Consider the following 20,885-nt stretch of genomic DNA (forward strand, 5'->3'; position numbering starts at 1 on the left):
ACAATGGACATTCACAGCAGCAAGACCTTGCCGAGATAAACCCAAAGCCTAATCCCATTCACGCAAAAAAGATTACTTACATCTGGTGAGGAGTGCAACAAAGCTCAATGACTTTGGAAAGCGACTGGAGGACAGGGCAACACTACTTTATCTTTTTCCACATCATTTTGTTAAAGCTACATGTAATAGGAACTTTTGTGAATAGGTTTATGGAGGTTACCCTGCACACATGCATGCAATGTGTGAATGATAAGAGACAAACATTATATTTATTATATCTCAACAGATAAAAACTAGTGATGGGTAAATGCTGTGTCCAGGTTCTGTAACAGCTTCTTCCCTCAGGCCGTAAGACTCTTGAATGCATCATAATTATCCCCTCAATTCCCCCCCAAAATGGATTAACTCGCTGGAATATAAGGACAATATAACATACATCCATAAACCTGGATGCATATGCAAAAATGCAATATATTTATCTGTACAGTAATCTATTTATTTATATCTGCACCTTATTGCTTTTTTATCCTGCACTACCATGAGCTAATGCAACAAAATGTTGTTCTTATCTGTACTGTAAAGTTCAAATTTGAATGACAATAAAAAGGAAGTGTAAGTCTAAGTCTAAGTCTATTGACACGGCACTGATGCTGTGTTAGTGCTTCAAATGGTCACCCGTCATCTGCTGGCTTAAAAGACTCACTACATTTGACCTCCAAGTAAAATGAATACCGTATTTTCCGGACGATAGAGCGCATCGGTATATAAGCCGCAGCCACTAAATTTTAGAAGAAAAAATATTTTCCGTATTTTAGCCGCACCGGACTATAAGCCGCAGATATATACGTTGGGAAATGAGTTATTTACACAGAAAGATTCTGTAAATGTTTATTTACATACATTAATTGTTTCCAAAAGGTGCCTTTACACGGCAGTAATACGGCTGATCAAACAAAACAGAAGTCATCGTCATGGACCCACCAGCTGTGGAAGCTAGCTCTCCAATCAGCTTAACAGACTCAATAAGTCCACGATGTCGTTTTGGTGATTTTACGAAGCTAAGACAATACAAGAAAAAGCCATTTTAAGTTAATAATACTAACACAGACACTTGAAAACGTATTAGCATATTAACTAATGCTAGCAACGCTATCTTGATTACATTACGATAGCATTTACAAATATGCATGAAAACACTCCGACAGACATCATACATGAAAGGTTGAGCAAGTACAATACATTTTAGTTATATTGTAAAACTTACAAACGTTGCTTGGAGTGATGAACAAATAATCCATGCGAGTAGGAACGCTATGAACGACTAGAAGATGGAACGACACTTGAACATCAGGTTCAAAGCGCTAAACAGAAGAAATAAAATACTGTAGCTATTCATCCCGCAGCATTTGCAGCGAGCAAACTTGTCCAAAAGATGGCGCCAAAGCACAAACAGTAACACACCTTTTCAGTGTCTGTTGAAAACTATTTGTTGAATTCAAAATATTATGGCCGTTAGCAAAGAAAAATCCATAAATTAGCAGCACCATTTCAAAAGCTGCAGAATTCAAAGCGTAGGAAAACAAAAGCGGCTTATAGTTCTGCATTTACGGTAGTTATAAAATATAATTGTTTTTGTTTTATTTAAACAAATAGCAGTGCGGAAACGTGCAACTCTGGTCAATGAGCCAATTAGTAAACAGGAAAAGAAAACATTCGTGGCGCAGTGGGAGAGTGGCCGTGCGCAACCCGAGGGTCCCTGGTTCAATCCCCACCTAGTACCAACCTCGTCATGTCCGTTGTGTCCTGAGCAAGACACTTCACCCTTGCTCCTGATGGGTGCTGGTTAGCGCCTTGCATGGCAGCTCCCTCCATCAGTGTGTGAATGTGTGTGTGAATGGGTAGATGTGGAAGTAGTGTCAAAGCGCTTTGAGTACCTTGAAGGTAGAAAAGCGCTATACAAGTACAACCCATTTATCATTTATTTGGCGCTATAACTTTTGCAAGTTCTCACTTACAGTATTTTGTTTGCTTACATTTTGTCATAAAAATGTTGCTTACTTGCTCTGTAAAGAAAGAAAGGAAGATGTTGAAAACATCTTTAATTACCCCCAATATCTTAGTGTTTGGGAAAGCGAGGGAATACAAATTAAAAGAAACAAAGGTACAAATAAAAACATTGTATTTATTTGTATAAAAAATTTAAAAAATAATTAAAGAATAAAACAAAAAATAGTAAAAAAAGAATACATTGTTATACATTTGTATAAAGACATTAAGGATAACATGTAATACAATTTGGACTGAATAGATTTGTTATCCTTTAAAAAAGGAGTGAACACAGTCACAGCTGTGTTAATCAATAAACGCATAATATAAACAAAAGGTCAGTGCACCAAACTGTTAAGTGTCAAACTATGTTATGTTTCTGTGTCCTCATGCAAAATGGAACATAAGTTGCTGCAAAAGTTGCGATGTTTTGAGGACTTTCCCCCCGATAAAAATCAATCAACTTGTGGTTTTATGAATTTGTTATGACTGTTTTAAGTGTTCGTTGTAACCTTAACCTCAAAAAGCTCAGAATTTAAAACAGAACTGTTAAACAAATACTGCACTGATGTTTTACCTGTTTTACACCACACAGACTTAAAAGTAGATACAATATGGCAGTAAAAGCACATATTTTAAGCTCATTGTCAAACTACTGTATTGTTTTTTTTTAAATTTGTCATAACTAATAATAGCAATAACTAACTTCAGAAAGAAACACCACCAAAGGCTTCCGCTATTTTCCGCTGTCTGCTCTGTCATCCATAAGTTATGGCATTTTTCTGTTTGTTTTATGCTTGAAAAGTGTTTGTCCTTCTTAAACATTCATTTAAGTTCCAACACGTTTACCCCCGCACATTAAGAGCATTAGTGAACTGTTCAGAGTGATTTATAGCGGTCATTTTTGTTGGCAAATGAGAGACGATGAGAGATTCATCATCACACTTCAACATGTCTGACGTGTAAATGCTTCCTCTTTGCGAGGTCAGCGTTGCAAATGAGAAATAAATAACTATAATGTTAATTAGCCGTAATGCAGTAGACAGGAAACGTAAGTAGGTCTGCCCTACATGGGAGGAGTAAAAAGTCTGCCGTTTGAGCAATAAAGAGTCGATGTAAGGTACAGTATTGTTACATGTTGCTCTTCTTGCTTTGTCGAGACAAGAAACAAACATACATTTTGATTAGACAGCTGACATGCGCGATTGGCAAAAATGACGCTTTTTGGACAAAGTGTGCAGGAAAGTTGCAGGCATTGGACAAAGTTGCGAGGCTGCATATAAATTACTGGGATTGGTTGAATTTGTGGTAATTGGCGCATTTTTAACGTCACAAGATCCTGAAGAGACTGAATAAAATTTAGACTACACTGACTAAATAGAAATTTAAATTCTACTAGACTCAAGGATTACAAATAATTGTTCTTTATTAGGGCTGCACGATTTTAAGAAAAAGCCTAACTGCGATGTTATTCTCCAAAATTGCGATTCGATATGCAATGTTTATACTATATACATATATATGCACAAAACCGCAAAAATAACGAGTGAAGAAAGACATGTTACTTTTAGACATCATTGGCGGGCCTGGGCGGGCTCGACCTGCCAACAGAGTAAGCCATGCCTGCCCTGGGCTGGTAGCGCATACTTGCCAACCCTCCCGGATTTTCCGGGAGACTCCCGAAATTCAGAGCCTCTCCCGAAAACCTCCCAGAACAAATTTTCTCCCGAAAATCTCCCGAAATTCAGGCGGAGCTTGGGGGGACCTGAGTGACGTGTCGACAGCCTGTTTTCACGCCCGCTTTTCCACAATATAAACAGCGTGCCTGCCCAATCACGTTATAACTGTAGAATGATCGAGGGCGAGTTCTTGGTTTCTTATGTGGGTTTATTGTTAGGCAGTTTCATTAACGTCCTCCCAACGCGGTAACAACACACAACAACAGCAGTCACGTTTTCGTCTACCGTAAAGCAGTTCGTCTGCCGTAAACAGCACTCTTAAACAGGGCAATACTGCCATCTACTGTACATGCATATGTGACAATAACATCTACGGCTTTTAGAGAGTGCAGTGCACAACTGCGCACACAACAAGGAGACGAAGCAGAAGAACGAGGAAGATACAGTCGTGGCGACGCCGACAACGAGTAAGATGAAGAAATACGCTTGTAAGTTCCAAGCCGCAGCTGCGATTGGACCTGGATAGCCTCCGGGAAGAAGTAGTGGAAAACCAAGTGCTTGGCAGTGAAGATCTTCCTCAGGAAGCAAAGATTGACCGGTTTGGCCATGCTAGGGAGAGATGGAAGATTCCAGACTCTAGTGCATTTGATGAAAGCACTTTTGTGCGTGCCACACAGCAATGCATCATCAGAGAGGGTGTTCAGCATGGTTAGAATAATAGTGACAGAGAATAGAACAAGGATGGACAATTCAACCCTTAACTCAACAATGAGTAGATGAGTGTTGTGTGTGTATATGTGTAAATAAATGAACACTGAAATTCAAGTATTTCTCTTATATATATATATATATATATATATATATATATAACGGCGTGGCGCAGTGGCAGAGTGGCCGTGCGCGACCCGAGGGTCCCTGGTTCAATCCCCACCTAGTACCAACCTCGTCATGTCCGTTGTGTCCTGAGCAAGACACTTCACCCTTGCTCCTGATGGGTGCTGGTTAGCGCCTTGCATGGCAGCTCCCTCCATCAGTGTGTGAATGTGTGTGTGAATGGGTAAATGTGGAAGTAGTGTCAAAGCGCTTTGAGTACCTTGAAGGTAGAAAAGCGCTATACAAGTACAACCCATTTATTTATTTATTATTTATATATATATATATATATATATATATATAAAAATATATATATATATATATATATATATATATATATATATATATATATATATATATATAGCTAGAATTCACTGAAAGTCAAGTATTTCTTATTTATATATATATATATATATATATATATATATATATATATATATATATATATATATATATATATATATATATTAAATACTTGACTTGGTGAATTCTAGCTGTAAATATACTCCTCCCCTCTTAACCACGCCCCCGCCCCCGCCCCCGCGCCCCCTGACCACGCCACCCCCCACCCCACCTCCCGAAATCGGAGGTCTCAAGGTTGGCAAGTATGTGGTAGAGGTTTATTTTATTGTATTTATTTATTTTTATTTTTTACATTGGAGCAGAGTAAAAATAGGATGATCAGTAATCAAAACAAAAGCACGCTGACTAAGACGATAAAACAAGTAACTGACATGTTAGTTAAAACATAAAAACAAGACAATAATGTTGACAAACGAATTCCAATCATATTTAATTTTGTCTCGTCAACGGGTGGAACAAATTCGGAATACATCCAATCACAACTTTTTAATGGCATACATTGAACGAGGGGTGGAGGTTAGTTATGAACGACAGCCAATCAGATGCCTTTCCTTGCGAGATAAGGAAGTCCTAAATATGTGGCTTTAAATATGTAACGTGTACACCTGGGAAAGTGAACAGGACACATTTCATTTTTACATCAGCAAGTGAGTCAATGATTGTGACATCGATACAACTGTAACTGTAAGTCAAATCTATCATATGCTGCGTTCGATGTTGCCTGTATCGCTTTTGGGCTTCTTCTGTCCACAACTGATTAATAACTAGATGTAGGACAAACACTTATAGTTAAGGTGAATGTAAGGATATGTGTTTCAAGTTATTTAAGCCTTTATCGTGTCCCGGAAAAAACAGAGTTGGCCATTTCTATAGTAATAATGTGATTGTAAAGGATTGTTATTGATCCGATGTTAATGTGCTAAGCCTTGTTCTTGTTTAGAAGCTACATACAATATTAACTCATCTGTGTTCATGCCCAAAATAAATATTAATAAAGTGTTTGGATGTATTCATTCAAGAAAGTTACATATATGATAAAATAAATATACTGTACTATTTACATGTTGAAATACCCTTTAAAAAGCTGAAATCAACGCCAAACATCTTAGCGTTTCAAAATAATATTTTGATATTGACACATGTCGACTGTGCATCTCCTAAGGTTATTCTAGTAGTGTATGAACAGGTAACATGTGTCATATCAAAATATTACTTTGCATCACTTTTTGGGAACCAAGAATATATTGTGTCACGAACGGGGGTCACAGCTCACTGCGGGGTTGTTCTTCCAATGCAAAGAGACGGCTCCGGACGACAGCGTGAAGGTAGGCTAGGATTTATTAACATAAATCACGCACTACCACAAACATAAACAATCCAACAAAAAAAAGGCAAGCGTGCCTAAAACACAAGTGAAGCTAATCTTTAGCAGAAGCTAGGGCATGGACAGGGAAACTTACTTGGTCAGAGCAAGACATAAACCGATGTGACAAAGACAATGCAGGCAGAACGAGTGATGAACAAAGGTAGGCTTAAATAACAGTGACATGATTGGTGACAGGTGTGTGTGAGTCCGAACGTGAAACAGGTGCGTGATGTGACAGGTGAAAACTAATGGTTGCTATGGTGACAAAACAAACACAAGTGCACAAAAAGTCCAAAAACAAAACCGAACATGACTAAAACAAAACATGATCACACAGACATGACATATTGGTTTAATGAATACAAACAAACACTTTATTAATATGTATTATGTGCTTGAACAAATAACAGTTAATATTGTATGTAGCTTCTAATCAAAAAAGAGGTTTTAGCACATCAACAATGGATCTACAACAGTCCTTTATAATTAATAACATAGAAATTGCCAACTTGTAAATGTTTCGGAAACGATATAGGCTTAAATAATTTTAAACACATATCCTTATGATAACCACAAATATGAAGTGTTTGTATTACATGTAGTAATCAGTTGTGGACCGACAAAGGCCAGCATTCAAGCATATAAGTGTGCGCGCTACAGCGGTGGGAATCAATTTTTGGCAGGAACACCCCCGAAAAATTTGATGCCCCCCTGCTTTAATATTTTTCTGCAGCCAGGTTTGGAATGAGTGAAAGGAGGGCTCACTGCGTTAAATGAATTCTACTGTTGAATAAAAAAATGCTCAGAAGCTGAGAGCGATACACAGAGTAAAACCTCTTTCTCCCTGTTTGAAGCAAGAGACGAAGAAATGCTAGGTTCAACAATTCTGATTGACATTGTCTGTCACTCAAATGCCGGTAACAAGAGAGGACAAAAAAAAGCTTAGCCTCTTGCGGTAATGTTATCGCACTAAATAAAACTTTGATGTCAATTTGATATCGATTAATCATGCAGCTATATTCTTACTAGCCTTAAAGGGGAACATTATCACAATTTCAGAAGGGTTAAAACCATTAAAAATCAGTTCCCAGTGGCTTATTTTATTTTTCGAAGTTTTTATCAAAATTTCATTTTCCTGTGACGTCACATAGTGATGCCAACACAAACAAACATGGCGCATAGAACAGCAAGCTATAGCGACATTAGCTCGGATTCAGACTCGGATTTCAGCGGCTTAAGCGATTCAACAGATTACGCATGTATTGAAACAGATGGTTGTAGTGTGGAGGCAGGTAGCGAAAACGAAATTGAAGAAGAAACTGAAGCCATATCGGTTTGAACCGTATGCAAGCGAAACCGACGAAAACGACACGACAGCCAGCGACACGGGAGAAAGCGAGGACGAATTCGGCGATCGCCTTCTAACCAACAATTGGTATGTGTTTGTTTGGCATTAAAGGAAACTAACAACTATGAACTAGGTTTACAGCATATGAAATACATTTGGCAACAACATGCACTTTGAGAGTGCAGACAGCCCAATTTTCATCAATTAATATATTCTGTAGACATACCCTCATCCGCTCTCTTTTCCTGAAAGCTGATCTGTCCAGTTTTGGAGTTGATGTCAGCAGGCCAGGGAAGCTAGGGTCGATATTCTTCTCTTGATCATCTTCGGTGGCATAAGGGACGGTGTGAGCCAAGACATCCAGGGGGTTTAGCTCGCTCGTCTGTGGGAACAAACTGCCACCATTGCTTGCCGTGCTACCGAGGTCCTTTGTCCCTGAATTGCTCACACACTCCGGCAGATTCAATGGGGGTCTGGCGGAAGATTTCTTAGACTTTATCGTTGGAAATGCATCTGCTTTGAGTGTCGCAGGATATCCACACATTCTTGCCATCTCTGTCGTAGCATAGCTTTCGTCGGTAAAGTGTGCGGAACAAACGTCCAATTTCTTGCCACTTTCGCATCTTTGGGCCACTGGTGCAACTTGAATCCGTCCCTGTTCGTGTTGTTACACCCTCCGACAACACACCGACGAGGCATGATGTCTCCAAGGTACGGAAAACAGTCGAAAAAACGGAAAATAACAGAGCTGATTTGACTCGGTGTTTGAGAAAATGGCGGATTGCTTCCCGATGTGACGTCACGTTGTGACGTCATCGCTCCGAGAGCGAATAATAGAAAGGCGTTCAATTCGCCAAAATTCACCCATTTAGAGTTCGGAAATCGGTTAAAAAAATATATGGTCTTTTTTCTGCAACATCAAGGTATATATTGACGCTTACATAGGTCTGGTGATAATGTTCCCCTTTAAATCACGGTAGTCTTTTAAGGGGGCCGAGCAGGGTTGTGGTTCTGCATTACGTGGTAATGGCTTTTTCAGAGGCTGGAATCAAATATTTGGCGCTGATGTAACTAAAAATACTCAACAACACAGGAAACATGTAGGACAAATATCAACAGTGCTTTCTCTATTCATGAGATTTGATCCATCAAATTCACAGAGGCAACAGTGGAAAATACGACTCCAATCCACGGCTGGCAGCATAAAAGCCCCACTAGGGTTCTAAATCCAAAAGCAATTTCTGCTTTGGGTTGTGTGTAGTTTGGAAATTCAATATGGTCTATTAAAAAAATGGTGTTTCATCTGTAGACCTTTCTCGAACACACAATGCAAGAAATGGGCTTGCACTTTATTATGCATACATTAGGATAACAACTCTCAGAGTAAATGATAGACAAAAAAGAGCCTCCATGTACTCTCTTTAAACATAAGTGCACTAATAATCTGGAGCTCTATGAATACTACTTAATTTAATGAATACAACAGCAGATCAATATTCAGGGAATTTACACATTAAAGCTAGAAAAAACATATATCCCAATTTGCATATGGCCCCGAGGGGACTTAAGTTTTGTTCAGAATAAAAAAACAATAACAAATAATAACATGGTATTGAAGGGTACACTGAAAATCAGAATGGAAAAGCTAAACTTTTATTAATTTAAACAAACACTGGGGCGAAAATAAAGCATGACGATGACAAATAATTTGCAGTATTGATCGAGACAGTGACACAGCAATCCAAGAGATGTCTGCTCTAAATTGGAATTCCACATCTGATGAATGTCATTGTAGATGTGTATTACTGAAAAATGTTTTTAACCATTTGCTTTGTAGTCAGACTTAAAGGCCTACTGAAATGCGATTTTCTTATTCAAACGGGGATAACAGGTCCATTCTATGTGTCATACTTGATCATTTCGCGATATTGCCATATTTTTGCTGAAAGGATTTAGTAGAGAACATCGACGATAAAGTTCGCAACTTTTGGTCGCTGATAAAAAAGCCTTTCCTGTACCGGAAGTAGCAGACGAGTAGCGTGACGTCACAGGTTGTGGAGCTCCTCACATCTGCACATTGTTTACAATCATGGCCACCAGCAGCGAGAGCGATTCGGACCGAGAAAGCGACGATTTCCCCATTAATTTGAGCGAGGATGAAATATTCGTGGATGAGGAAAGTGAGAGTGAAGGACTAGAGGGCAGTGGGAGCGATTCAGATAGGGAAGATGCTGTGAGAGGCGGGTGGGACCTGATATTCAGCTGGGAATGACTAAAACAGTAAATAAACACAAGACATATATATACTCTATTAGCCACAACACAACCAGGCTTATATTTAATATGCCACAAATTAATGCCGCATAACAAACACCTCCCCCCTCCCGTCCATATAACCCGCCAATACAACTCAAACACCTGCACAACACACTCAATCCCACAGCCCAAAGTACCGTTCACCTCCCCAAAGTTCAAACAGCACATATATTTCCCCAAAGTTACGTACGTGACATGCACATAGCGGCACGCACGTACGGGCAAGCGATCAAATGTTTGGAAGCCGCAGCTGCATGCGTACTCACGGTACCGATTCTGCTATCCAACTCAAAGTCCTCCTGGTAAGAGTCTCTGTTGTCCCAGTTCTCCACAGGCCAATGATAAAGCTTGACTGTCATCTTACGGGAATGTAAACAATGAAACACCGGCTGTGTTTGTGTTGCTGCAGTCGGCCGCAATACACCGCGCTTCCCACCTACAGCTTTCTTCTTTGCTGTCTCCATTGTTCATTGAACAAATTGCAAAAGATTCACCAACACAGATGTCCAGAATACTGTGGAATTTTGCGATGAAAACAGACGACTTAATAGCTGGCCACCATGCTGTCCCAAAATGTCCTCCACAGTCCGTGACGTCACGCGCTGACGTCATCATACCGAGACGTTTTCAGCAGGATATTTCGCGCGAAATTTAAAATTGCACTTTAGTAAGCTAAGCCGTATTGGCATGTGTTGCAATATTAAGATTTCATCATTGATATATAAACTATCAGACTGCGTGGTCGGTAGTAGTGGGTTTCAGTAGCCCTTTAATTAAAAGGCAAACAAACACACTCCATACTAGTAATACAAAATTTAAGTTGCAACTATCTATTTAACAGTTCCTAAACCCCACTTTGTAGTAGTTAAAGTAATTTAGAAATTGTTGTTCTATCCATCCAATCTAATATAAGAAAACATGCGTTTCTCTCCAATTTTTTTTGTTTCCAGATTGATACATCATGAATGTGAATTGTTTTGAAATACAATGCCCTTATTTCACAATGCTTTTGTTCATTAAGGGCCTGTTCTACTAAGATCCAAATAAGACGTGCTAAATAGCGAGTACAAACAATAAAATTGCATGTAATATTAGTGGGCGTGTCTACTAAGACTGCACGTACAAATTGATAAAAATTGCAAAAGTGATGCAGACCGCACTATTGGAAAAAGGTTTTTGCATGTATACCGGCTGTAACCATGGAGACACTCATTCCCCCCCACATTTATGGCATCGTATGGTCCAACCTGTGACGTTTCATCATGTTGTTGACATGCAGCACACAAAAATAATGCGTACTACCTTTTCTTGGCTATAATGAAACACAATCTAGACAACATAACCTATTTTTAGCATGCTGAAGGTGAAGGTGCGCTCTATAAAAAGTATACAGCATCTCCTACATCAGGAGTGTTCAAACTTTTTGACTTGGGGAGCCGCATTGGGCTTAAAAAAATTTAGCTGGCGGCCGAAAGCAAGTAAAGTAACAATATATATAGCCTATACAAATATACGTGTACATATTACATTGGATATATAATTAATACTAGGGCTGAAACAACGCGTCGACGTAGTCGACGTCATCGGTTACGTAAATACGTCAAGGACGTTTTTGTTCGTCGACGCGTCGCATATTTACGTCATACTACCGTCATGGCGGAGCGCAAAGCAGACGATGCGAGCGGTGCGAGCGAGGGGAAAAAAGCACGCCAAAAGTCGTCAAAAGTGTGGGAGTATTTCAATAAACGGCCTAAGAAGAAACGCTACTTTTACTCCGCTACTTTTATCTACATTCAGCTCGCTACTCGCTACTAATTTTTATCGATCTGTTAATGCACGCTTTGTTTGTTTTGGTCTGTCAGACAGACCTTCAAAGTGCCTGCCTTACTGGTGACGTTTCACTTCGTTCCACCAATCAGATGCAGTCACTGGTGACGTTGGACCAATCAAACAGAGCCAGGGGTCACATGACCTGACTGGCTCCGAGCTAACTTCGGGTGTTACCATTTAGTGGTCAATTGTACGGAATATGCACTGTACTGTGCAATCTACTAATAAAAGTTCCAATCAATCAATCAAAAGTGTGAAGGAAAAAAAGACCCTTTTTTTATTTCAACCGTAAAGACTGACTGCACAGTTCCTGTCTTCACAATAAAAGTCCCGCTCCATCGCGCCTGCGCTTTCAAAATAAGAGTCTCCGAAAGCCAGCGCAAACAAGCTAGCAAGCTACGGAGTTTGCCGCCAATGTATTTCTTGTAAAGGGTATAAAAACGAATATGGAAGGTGGACAAATAAGATGCCAAATAACAACCACTTTCATGTGGTATTAGACAGAAAGGAGGAACTTTTTTTCTCCTCCATTTGAAAACGTGGACGTTACCAGCACTGCTTCCTGATTACAATCAATGCAAGTCATCAGAATCAGGTAATACACCAACTTATATTCTTGTCTTCATGAAAGAAAGGAATCTATATGTTAAACATGCATGTATAATTATTAAAACACCTTTAACATGTAAACAAAAACGGCAAAATAAATAAATATAAATTATATACTGTATATATCAATGTATGTATATATATATATATATATATATATATATATATATATATATATGTGTGTGTGTGTGTGTGTGTGTGTGTGTGTGTATATATATATACACATATATATATATATATATATATATATATATATATATATATATATATATATGATATGTGTGTGTATGTTACTCAGTACTTGAGTAGTTTTTTCACAACATACTTTTTACTTTTACTCAAGTAAATATTTGGGTGACTACTCCTTACTTTTACTTGAGTAATAAATCTCTAAAGTAACAGTACTCTTACTTGAGTACAATTTCTGGCTACTCTACCCACCTCTGCTAATAATGTTGTTGTATGCACACTGTGTCGAGCGGAAATGGCCTATCATAGCAGCACAACGGCAGCGTTCTTGCCATCACCATCAACTAGTCAATCGTCCGCGTGAGTATACGTTGTCATCATTACACAAAAACATGAATGTGTCATTTGTATCTGCGTTGTAAATTCATAAACTAAAGCACCGTTTCGCTCTGAGAGGAGCGTTTGGCGTGCCTGTTCAGTGTTTACAAAGACGCGCTCCTTTTTAACGCTAACGTTAATTAGTTGTGCAAATACCTTTTACAACATTAACAATTACGTATACTATGTACAAACGAACAATTAACTTTCACTTTAATCATACTATCATTGTTGTGTTATTAAGCAAAATAAGCAAAAGTTTTACTTTTGTTGAAATGTTTACACTGTTGTTACAGAATATTTCGTTTTGCACTTTTTTGTATTGGATGTTTATCTTTATTTTTGCACATTTGAGCAAATAAGCAATACTTTTACTTTTGTTGAAATGTTTACACTGTTGTTACAGAATATTTCCGTTTTGCACTTTTTTGAATTGGATGTTTATCTTTATTTTTGCACATTTTAAAGCAAAATAAGCAATACTTTTACTTTTGAAATGCTTATACTATTGCAGAATATTAAGATTTGTACTGGATGTTTACTTTTATATTTGCACATTAAAAGCAAATAAGCTACTTTTAATTTTGTTAAATGTTTACATTGTTACAGAATATTTTGTCATGTTGCTGTCAATGTTGACTGAGTGGCCATACTTTTTTTTTTGTAAATAAAAGCCATGCCTTTTGAAAAAACTGGCCTACATTTATTTTTTCATCTTCATTTTAAATAAAAAAAATAATCGGTAAAAGGAAAAATAATCTATAGATTAATCGAAAAAAATAATCTATAGATTAACCGATTAATCGAAAAAAATAATCTATAGATTAATCGATAGAAAAATAATCGTTAGCTGCAGCCTTAATTAATACAACTGGATATTAAGAGTGTGTGAAAGTTCGACTACCTTCTTTACTCCCGTGACGACCTCCTTAAAGTTTTGTAATCAATCAGAAGTATCAAGAAGCTAAAATGCTCCAAACATGGATAAATGTGAAGACTGGTTTGTATTTTTCCCATAATGCATTTACCGTATTTTCCGCACTATAAGGCGCACCTAAAAACCACACATTTTCTCAAAAGCTGACAGTGCGCCTTATAACCCGGTGCGCTTTATTACGATTCATTTTCATAAAGTTTCGATCTCGCAACTTCGGTAAACAGCCGCCATCTTTTTTCCCGGTAGAACAGGAAGCGCTTCTTCTTCTACGCAAGCAACCGCCAAGGAAAGCACCCGCCCCCATAGAACAGGAAGCGCTTCTTCTTCTACTGTAAGCAACCACCCGCCCCCATAGAACAGGAAGCGCTTCTTCTTCTACTGTAAGCAACCACCCGCCCCCGGAAGAAGAAGAAAAAACGCGCGGATATCACCGTACGTTTCATTTCCTGTTTACATCTGTAAAGACCACAAAATGGCTCCTACTAAGCGACAAGGATCCGGTTCATAAAAAGACGCAATCTCTCCATCCGCACACGGATTACTACCGTATTTCACAGCAACTGATATTCCTGTGAACCGCACTGTGGAACGGGAGCACGTACGGTGAATATTCGCACCACAGGGAATGAGAAGTCATCCTTCACTGTGGTTCTAGCTTGCCATGCTAACTTCCACCCATGGTGATATTCAAAAGGAAGACCTTGCCAAAAGAGACCTTTCTAGCCGGCGTCATCATAAAAGCTAACTCGAAGGGATGGATGGATGAAGAAAAGATGAGCGAGTGGTTAAGGGAAGTTTACGCGAAGAGGCCGGGTGGCTTTTTTCACACAGCTCCGAAGGCGAACACACCTTCACTAAGACGGGCAGACAGCGCCGGACGACATACGCCAACATTTGCCAGTGGATCGTAAATGCCTGGGCAGATATTTCGGTCACAACTGTGGTCCGAGCTTTCCGGAAGGCAGGATTCACAGAACTACTGGACAACAACAGCGACACTGACTCCGATGACTTCTACGAGACGGAACCGGCCATTTTGCATCCCACGCTTGCGCAACTTTTCAATTCGGACACCGAAGACGAAGAATTCGAAGGATTTACGAATGAAGAATAACTTCAGAAGGTGAGCGCTATGTTTATTTTGTGTGTTGTGACATTAACGTTCGAGCAACATTATGTTGCTATTGCTCTACACCATTTTGAATTTTACTATGTTTGTGATTGCACATTTGCGTACATTTTGGGACAGAGTTGTTAGAGTTCAATATATTATTAAAGTTTGACTGAACTATCTGACTGTTTTTTTGACATTCCCTTTAGCGCAGCGTAGGCGCGGCTTATAATCCGGGGCGGCTTATTGGTGGACAAAGTTATGAAATATGTAATTCATTGAAGGTGCGGCTAATAATCCGGTGCGCCTTATAGTGCGGAAAATACGGTAATGGGTGTAATTTAGATTTTTTTTATGGTGAATGGACTTTTTTTTTTTTCTTTTACAATATCCACATAACTTAGTAAAGCATGTTGTGTTATGTTTGACCATATATGTTGACTTTATGTGTTCTTGGTTTTTTGCGCCATAAGTAGGGAAGATTGCTTGGATTGGGTCATATAAGTAATGCTGTGCTTAAGTTAATTCATAGCACAAATCATGGCCATTGACTTTTACCTATGTTTAAATGAACAACTAAAACATTTCAGTTCCTACATTGACAGCGTAGAGTCTGGCGTGACCATTAAATAACTAACAACGTTAAATATGCTCTATTTACATATTATATTCTCTCAGCTAACACAGTTCAAAAACCACACCATGGTGTTTTAAAGTGTTAAATAAACATAACATACCTAAATATCTAACCTGCAATTAGAAAAACTGATCCAAAGCGAGCATCGTATAGGCTAAAACATCACCTGCTAAATTAGTAACCATGAGCAATAACATTAAATCCATTAATTCCGCATGGATATTTGGTCTTTTAACTTTTTGACGGATGACTTTATTGAAGTTGGTTTGACTGAGTTGGAAATGAAGGCATCCTTCATTGCATTTCTGAAAATGAAGCCGCAGACTCATAATACGCTCTTGGCGCCTTAACCCGAGCCAGCTGCTGGTGATAATTTAGTGTTGACTAAAATATAACCAAATGTCCAGCAAAATCACGCCTATCTTCTTTCAGTGACGTGCAGGGCTTTGACATTCAAATGTTTTGGATTAAATCCATCTTAAAGCATTTTGCTGCCTTGCATTGCACTTACCAATATTAACCATTTAAACTCTGCTTAATATAAAATTTTTAACGCGCTTTTTCGGAATACACACCATCAAGTCTAATGATGTGACACTAATCCAGAAACAGGAGGTTCTGAAAAACATGTTATTATGAGAATCCGACAAAGCATAAAATTAGATATCCCAGGGGAGAACATCCTGGTCCTGCCACATTTCCTCACATCCCATTGCTTAAATGCTTCTAATGATTTTCATTTGCACTTCTACACTTCCTGAATAATTAAAAAATAAGTCTTACTCCAATATTTAGTTGGATTGCCTTTAGTTTTGATTACGGCATGCATTCGCTGTGGCATTGTTTCCACAAGCTTTTGCAACGTCACAACCAGAGGTGGGTACCCAAATATTGTACTCAAGTAAGAGTACCAATACATTAGAATAATATGACTTAAGTAAAAGTAAAAAGTACTAATTACTTGAGTGGGATTAAGTATTCCATTAAAAAAACTACAAGTATTGAGTAACTTCTGATTTATTTAAATATTTATTTTTAAAGGTTTTTAGTAGAGATGTTCGATAATATCGGACTGCCGATATTATCGGCCGATAAATGCTTTAAAATGTAATATCGGAAATTATCGGTATCGGTTTCAAAAAGTAACATTTATGACTTTTTAAAACGCCGCTGTACGGAGCAGTTGCGTCTCCCAGTCTTGCCAACCCTCCCGATTTTCCCGGGAGACTCCCGAATTTCAGTGCCCCTCCCGAAAATCTCCCGAGGAAACCACTCTCCCGACAACAATATTGGGGGCGTGCCGGCACAATCCCATAATATTTACGGCTTTTCACACACACAAGTGAATGCATTGCATACTTGGTCAACAGCCATACAGGTCACACTGTTACAAATATGCGCCACACTGTGAACCCACACCAAACAAGAATGACAAACACATTTCAGGAGAACACCCGCACCGTAACACAACATAAACACAACAGAACAAATACCCAGAACTCCTTGCAGCACTAACTCTTCCGGGACACTACAATATACACCCCCCGCTACCGCCTAACCCTAAACCTTGCCCCCCAACCCCGCCCACCTCAACCTCCTCATGCTCTCTCAGGTAGAGCATGTCCCAAATTCCAAGCTGCTGTTTTGAGGCATGTTAAGAAAAATAATGCACTTTGTGACTTCAATAATAAATATGGCAGTGCCATGTTAGCATTTTTTTCCATAACTTGAGTTGATTTATTCTGGAAAACCTTGTTACATTGTTTAATGCATTCAGCAGGGCATAACAACAAAATTAGGCATAATAATGTGTTAATTCCACGACAGTGTATATCGGTATCGGTTGATATCGGAATCGGTAATTAAGAGTTGGACAATATCGAAATATCAGATATTGGCAAAAAAGCCATTATCGGACATCTCTAGTTTTTAGACTATAATTGGAGGGTACGTGTGCGTGTGTAAAATATAAAAATCATATACAATTTACTGCATAATGTTTTCTCTAGTTAGAAGTGTTAGAATTAGTTAGAATTATTGTAGGCTGAGGCTGAAATGTGAACATTTCTATTGACACAGATGACAGCACATGATACAAATAGCAACGTTTGTAAGTTTTGCAATATGATTAAAACAATTGGTACTTACTAAACCGTCACGTGTGATGTCTGTAGGAGTGTATTCATGCATATTTGGGCATGCTGAATTTCCCCCTGGGATCAATAAAGTACTTTCTATTCTATTCTATTCTCTGCTGTTGTAATGTAATCAAGCAAGCGTTGTTAGCATTAGCAAATATTCCAACACGTGTCTGTGTTAGTTTTAACTTACAATGGCATTCTTCTGGTATTGTTTCAATTTTGTAAATTCACCAAAACGTCACTGTGGAGTTATTGAGTCTGCGAGCTTCCGCAGCTAGTGGGTCCATGACGATGACTTCTGTTTTGTTTGATCAGACATTTTACTGCCGTGTTAAAAGCACCATTTAGAAACAATTAAGGTATGTAAATAAACATTTACAAAATCTTTTGTTTCGGTTGCGGTTCATAGTCCAGTGCGGCTAATATATGTAAAAATATTCGTTTCTACTAACATTTGGTGGCTGCGGCTTAAAAACGGTACCGTATTTTTCAGACTATAAGTCGCTCCGGAGTATACGTCGCACCGGCCGAAAATGCACAATAAAGAAGAAAAAAAACATATATACGTCGCACTGGAGTATAAGTCGCATGTTTGGGGGAAATTTATTTGATAAAACCCAACACCAAGAATAGACATTTGAAAGGCAATTTAAAATAAATAAAGAATAGTGAACAACAGGCTGAATAAGTATACGTTATATGAGGCATAAATAACCAACTGAGAACGTGCCTGGTATGTTAACCAAAACATCATGGTAAGAGTCATTCAAATAACTATAACATATAGAACATGCTATACGTTTACCAAACAATCTGTCACTCCCGATCGCTAAATCCCATGAAATCTTCCGCCTCGGTGTCGCCTCTGGTATGCGTCCCGCTAGCGTCCATTCTTCCTGCTGCTCGATCGCCGTTTTCTGGTGCATATTTCACTACGTCCAGCTTGTAATCTGCAGTATATGATTTCCTTTTCGGTGCCATTTTAGTTCAGTCCTTCTCAGTTTTTATAAGTTACCGCGATTGTTGATGTGATCTATTTTAATAGCTCCGGCAGTAGCGTATAGCAAAAAGCAGTTAGCATTCCAAAATCCACAATGCACTTCTGCCATGACCCGCCCCCGCCGAATTCTTATTGGTGGGCGTGTGAGTGACGATTGCTGACGTGTGTGACGATTGTGGACATTTGCTTTGTCGCTCACGCAAATTAGATAAATAATATTATTTGATATTTTACGGTAATATGTTAATAATTTCACACATAAGTCGCTCTGGAGTATACGTCGCACCCACGGCCAAACTATGAAAAAAACGTCGACTTATAGTCCGAAAAATACAGTAATTGTATTTAAAGTGTACACACTTTTAGTAAAATATGTTTTTTTTGTCGAGGCTGGAACCCATTTTTATATTTACATTGCTTATTATGGAGACATTTACTTCCATATACAAACTTTTCTATTTACAAACATTGTTCAAGAACCAACTAAGTTCGTAAATCGATGTGCCATTATATAAGACAAGCAAGTCTTGCATATATATGTTTTCTTAGAAAAGACAAAAACAAAAAAGCAACATGTTTTCAAAATACATGAACTGATGGATTGCAAATAAAGGATCACCAAATCACTGGTTTCTGTGTTAATAAGAAAAGCTCTGATGTGTTGGGGGAGGAATTGCTGGCTGTTGGTTCGCATGTATAAATCTCTGGACCGTGAATATCTTCCTGAAAAACAACATCCTTTGCAGTCTGCAGTGGACATTTGTTTGTGTTTTTTTTGTCGGAGTTACACATTTCGGCAAGTATTAACCCTGTTATGCAAAACACAAATGTCCACTGCACAGGGAAACTAGTTGTCAAGAGGATATAATACGACGATATAATAGTTTTATTTGGTTCAAACTGCTGTGAACAATTATGTATAGGTACAATACTACAAAAGGGTGATCTTAGTGGAGCCATTCCCTGAAAATAATCTGCAGTACATGTGGTCACAAGTCTGTGCCCTGTGACAGATCATCTTACAAAGGGAAGAGAAGAGCCTTACTTACCCCACATGGCTGAAAGATAAGGCCATCGACTTCATGGCTGACTTGGGATGTGAAGCTGCCTTCCAGGAGCTGAAATGTAAAAACAATCAAGTCAGAACATACTGGAAACCTAAAATAAAAATGAATTTGTAAAGTTAGCAATCGCAATCCCTGTGAGAGTACTGAATGTATTAAGAGTGACCATAACAGAGAAGGTCTATAGAGTTTTAATAACGGGCAGTAGTATCCATTAATGAAAATAACAAGAAAACATTTTATTTCATGGCTTCCATTAGCACCAAGGGCAGCACAGTGGTAGCAGAGAATGAGAATCTATGTGTTAGATTAGCATAACACACGCTTTTAGCAGCATCTGGGAGAGCGCGTGGCTATTGTTTAATAAAAGCATATCAACTACGACACCAAGCATAAAAACAGCATATTGTTACAATACTACAAGAGAGATCATAAACATGTCTAATAATGAATACCTGGGAAAAGGGAAGTTCACAAATAGAGCTTCACAGCATAGATGAAAAACGTGTATGAATAGACAAATGTCCCAATCAGTTTGCCAAGTGTGCCAAAAGTTAGTGATGTATTACCAATCTGAAGCAAGTATATATTACAGCTGGCAGTGCTCTGAGGAGGAGCCTGATGGTGATGCAAGGGAGAGAGAAAATCAATCTAAAAATGTATCATATGCCTTGGAAAACAAACTTCTGTAACGCGATCCGAAATAGCCAATATAATATACGATGTCACATAACTGCATGAAGCACTATCTGACTGAAAACCCTCTAAAGGGCAAACACTAAATGCAAAATGATGAAACTCCCCAAAGGGAGACTATTACAAAGAACATTTGAAGTTCTTACAAACGTATTTACAAGCTATGTGCAAATGTGAAAATGTGTGTTTTCAAGCAGTGGATACCCAAGCCAAGAAATTACCTTGATCAATAAATTATGCAGTAGTGCATTATGTGCAAGGTATCAGGTATCTACACAAGGAGTGGAAAGAAACTACAGTAT

The 20,885-nt window shown here is 38.5% G+C and overlaps 1 protein-coding gene across 1 annotated transcript in view; it reads right to left on the bottom strand.

Moving 5' to 3' along the window:
* The window catches only part of rngtt (RNA guanylyltransferase and 5'-phosphatase), a 246,934-nt gene that overhangs the window by 77,565 nt on the left and 148,484 nt on the right, over positions 1 to 20,885 (bottom strand). Inside the window, exon 12 of the mRNA XM_061987246.2 lies at positions 19,873 to 19,941. Coding sequence (XP_061843230.1) covers positions 19,873 to 19,941 — 69 coding nt within the window. The remainder of the gene's footprint in view (positions 1 to 19,872; positions 19,942 to 20,885) is intronic.

Source organism: Nerophis lumbriciformis, linkage group LG26 (assembly GCF_033978685.3).
Source record: "Nerophis lumbriciformis linkage group LG26, RoL_Nlum_v2.1, whole genome shotgun sequence".
NCBI classification, from domain to species: domain Eukaryota; kingdom Metazoa; phylum Chordata; class Actinopteri; order Syngnathiformes; family Syngnathidae; genus Nerophis; species Nerophis lumbriciformis.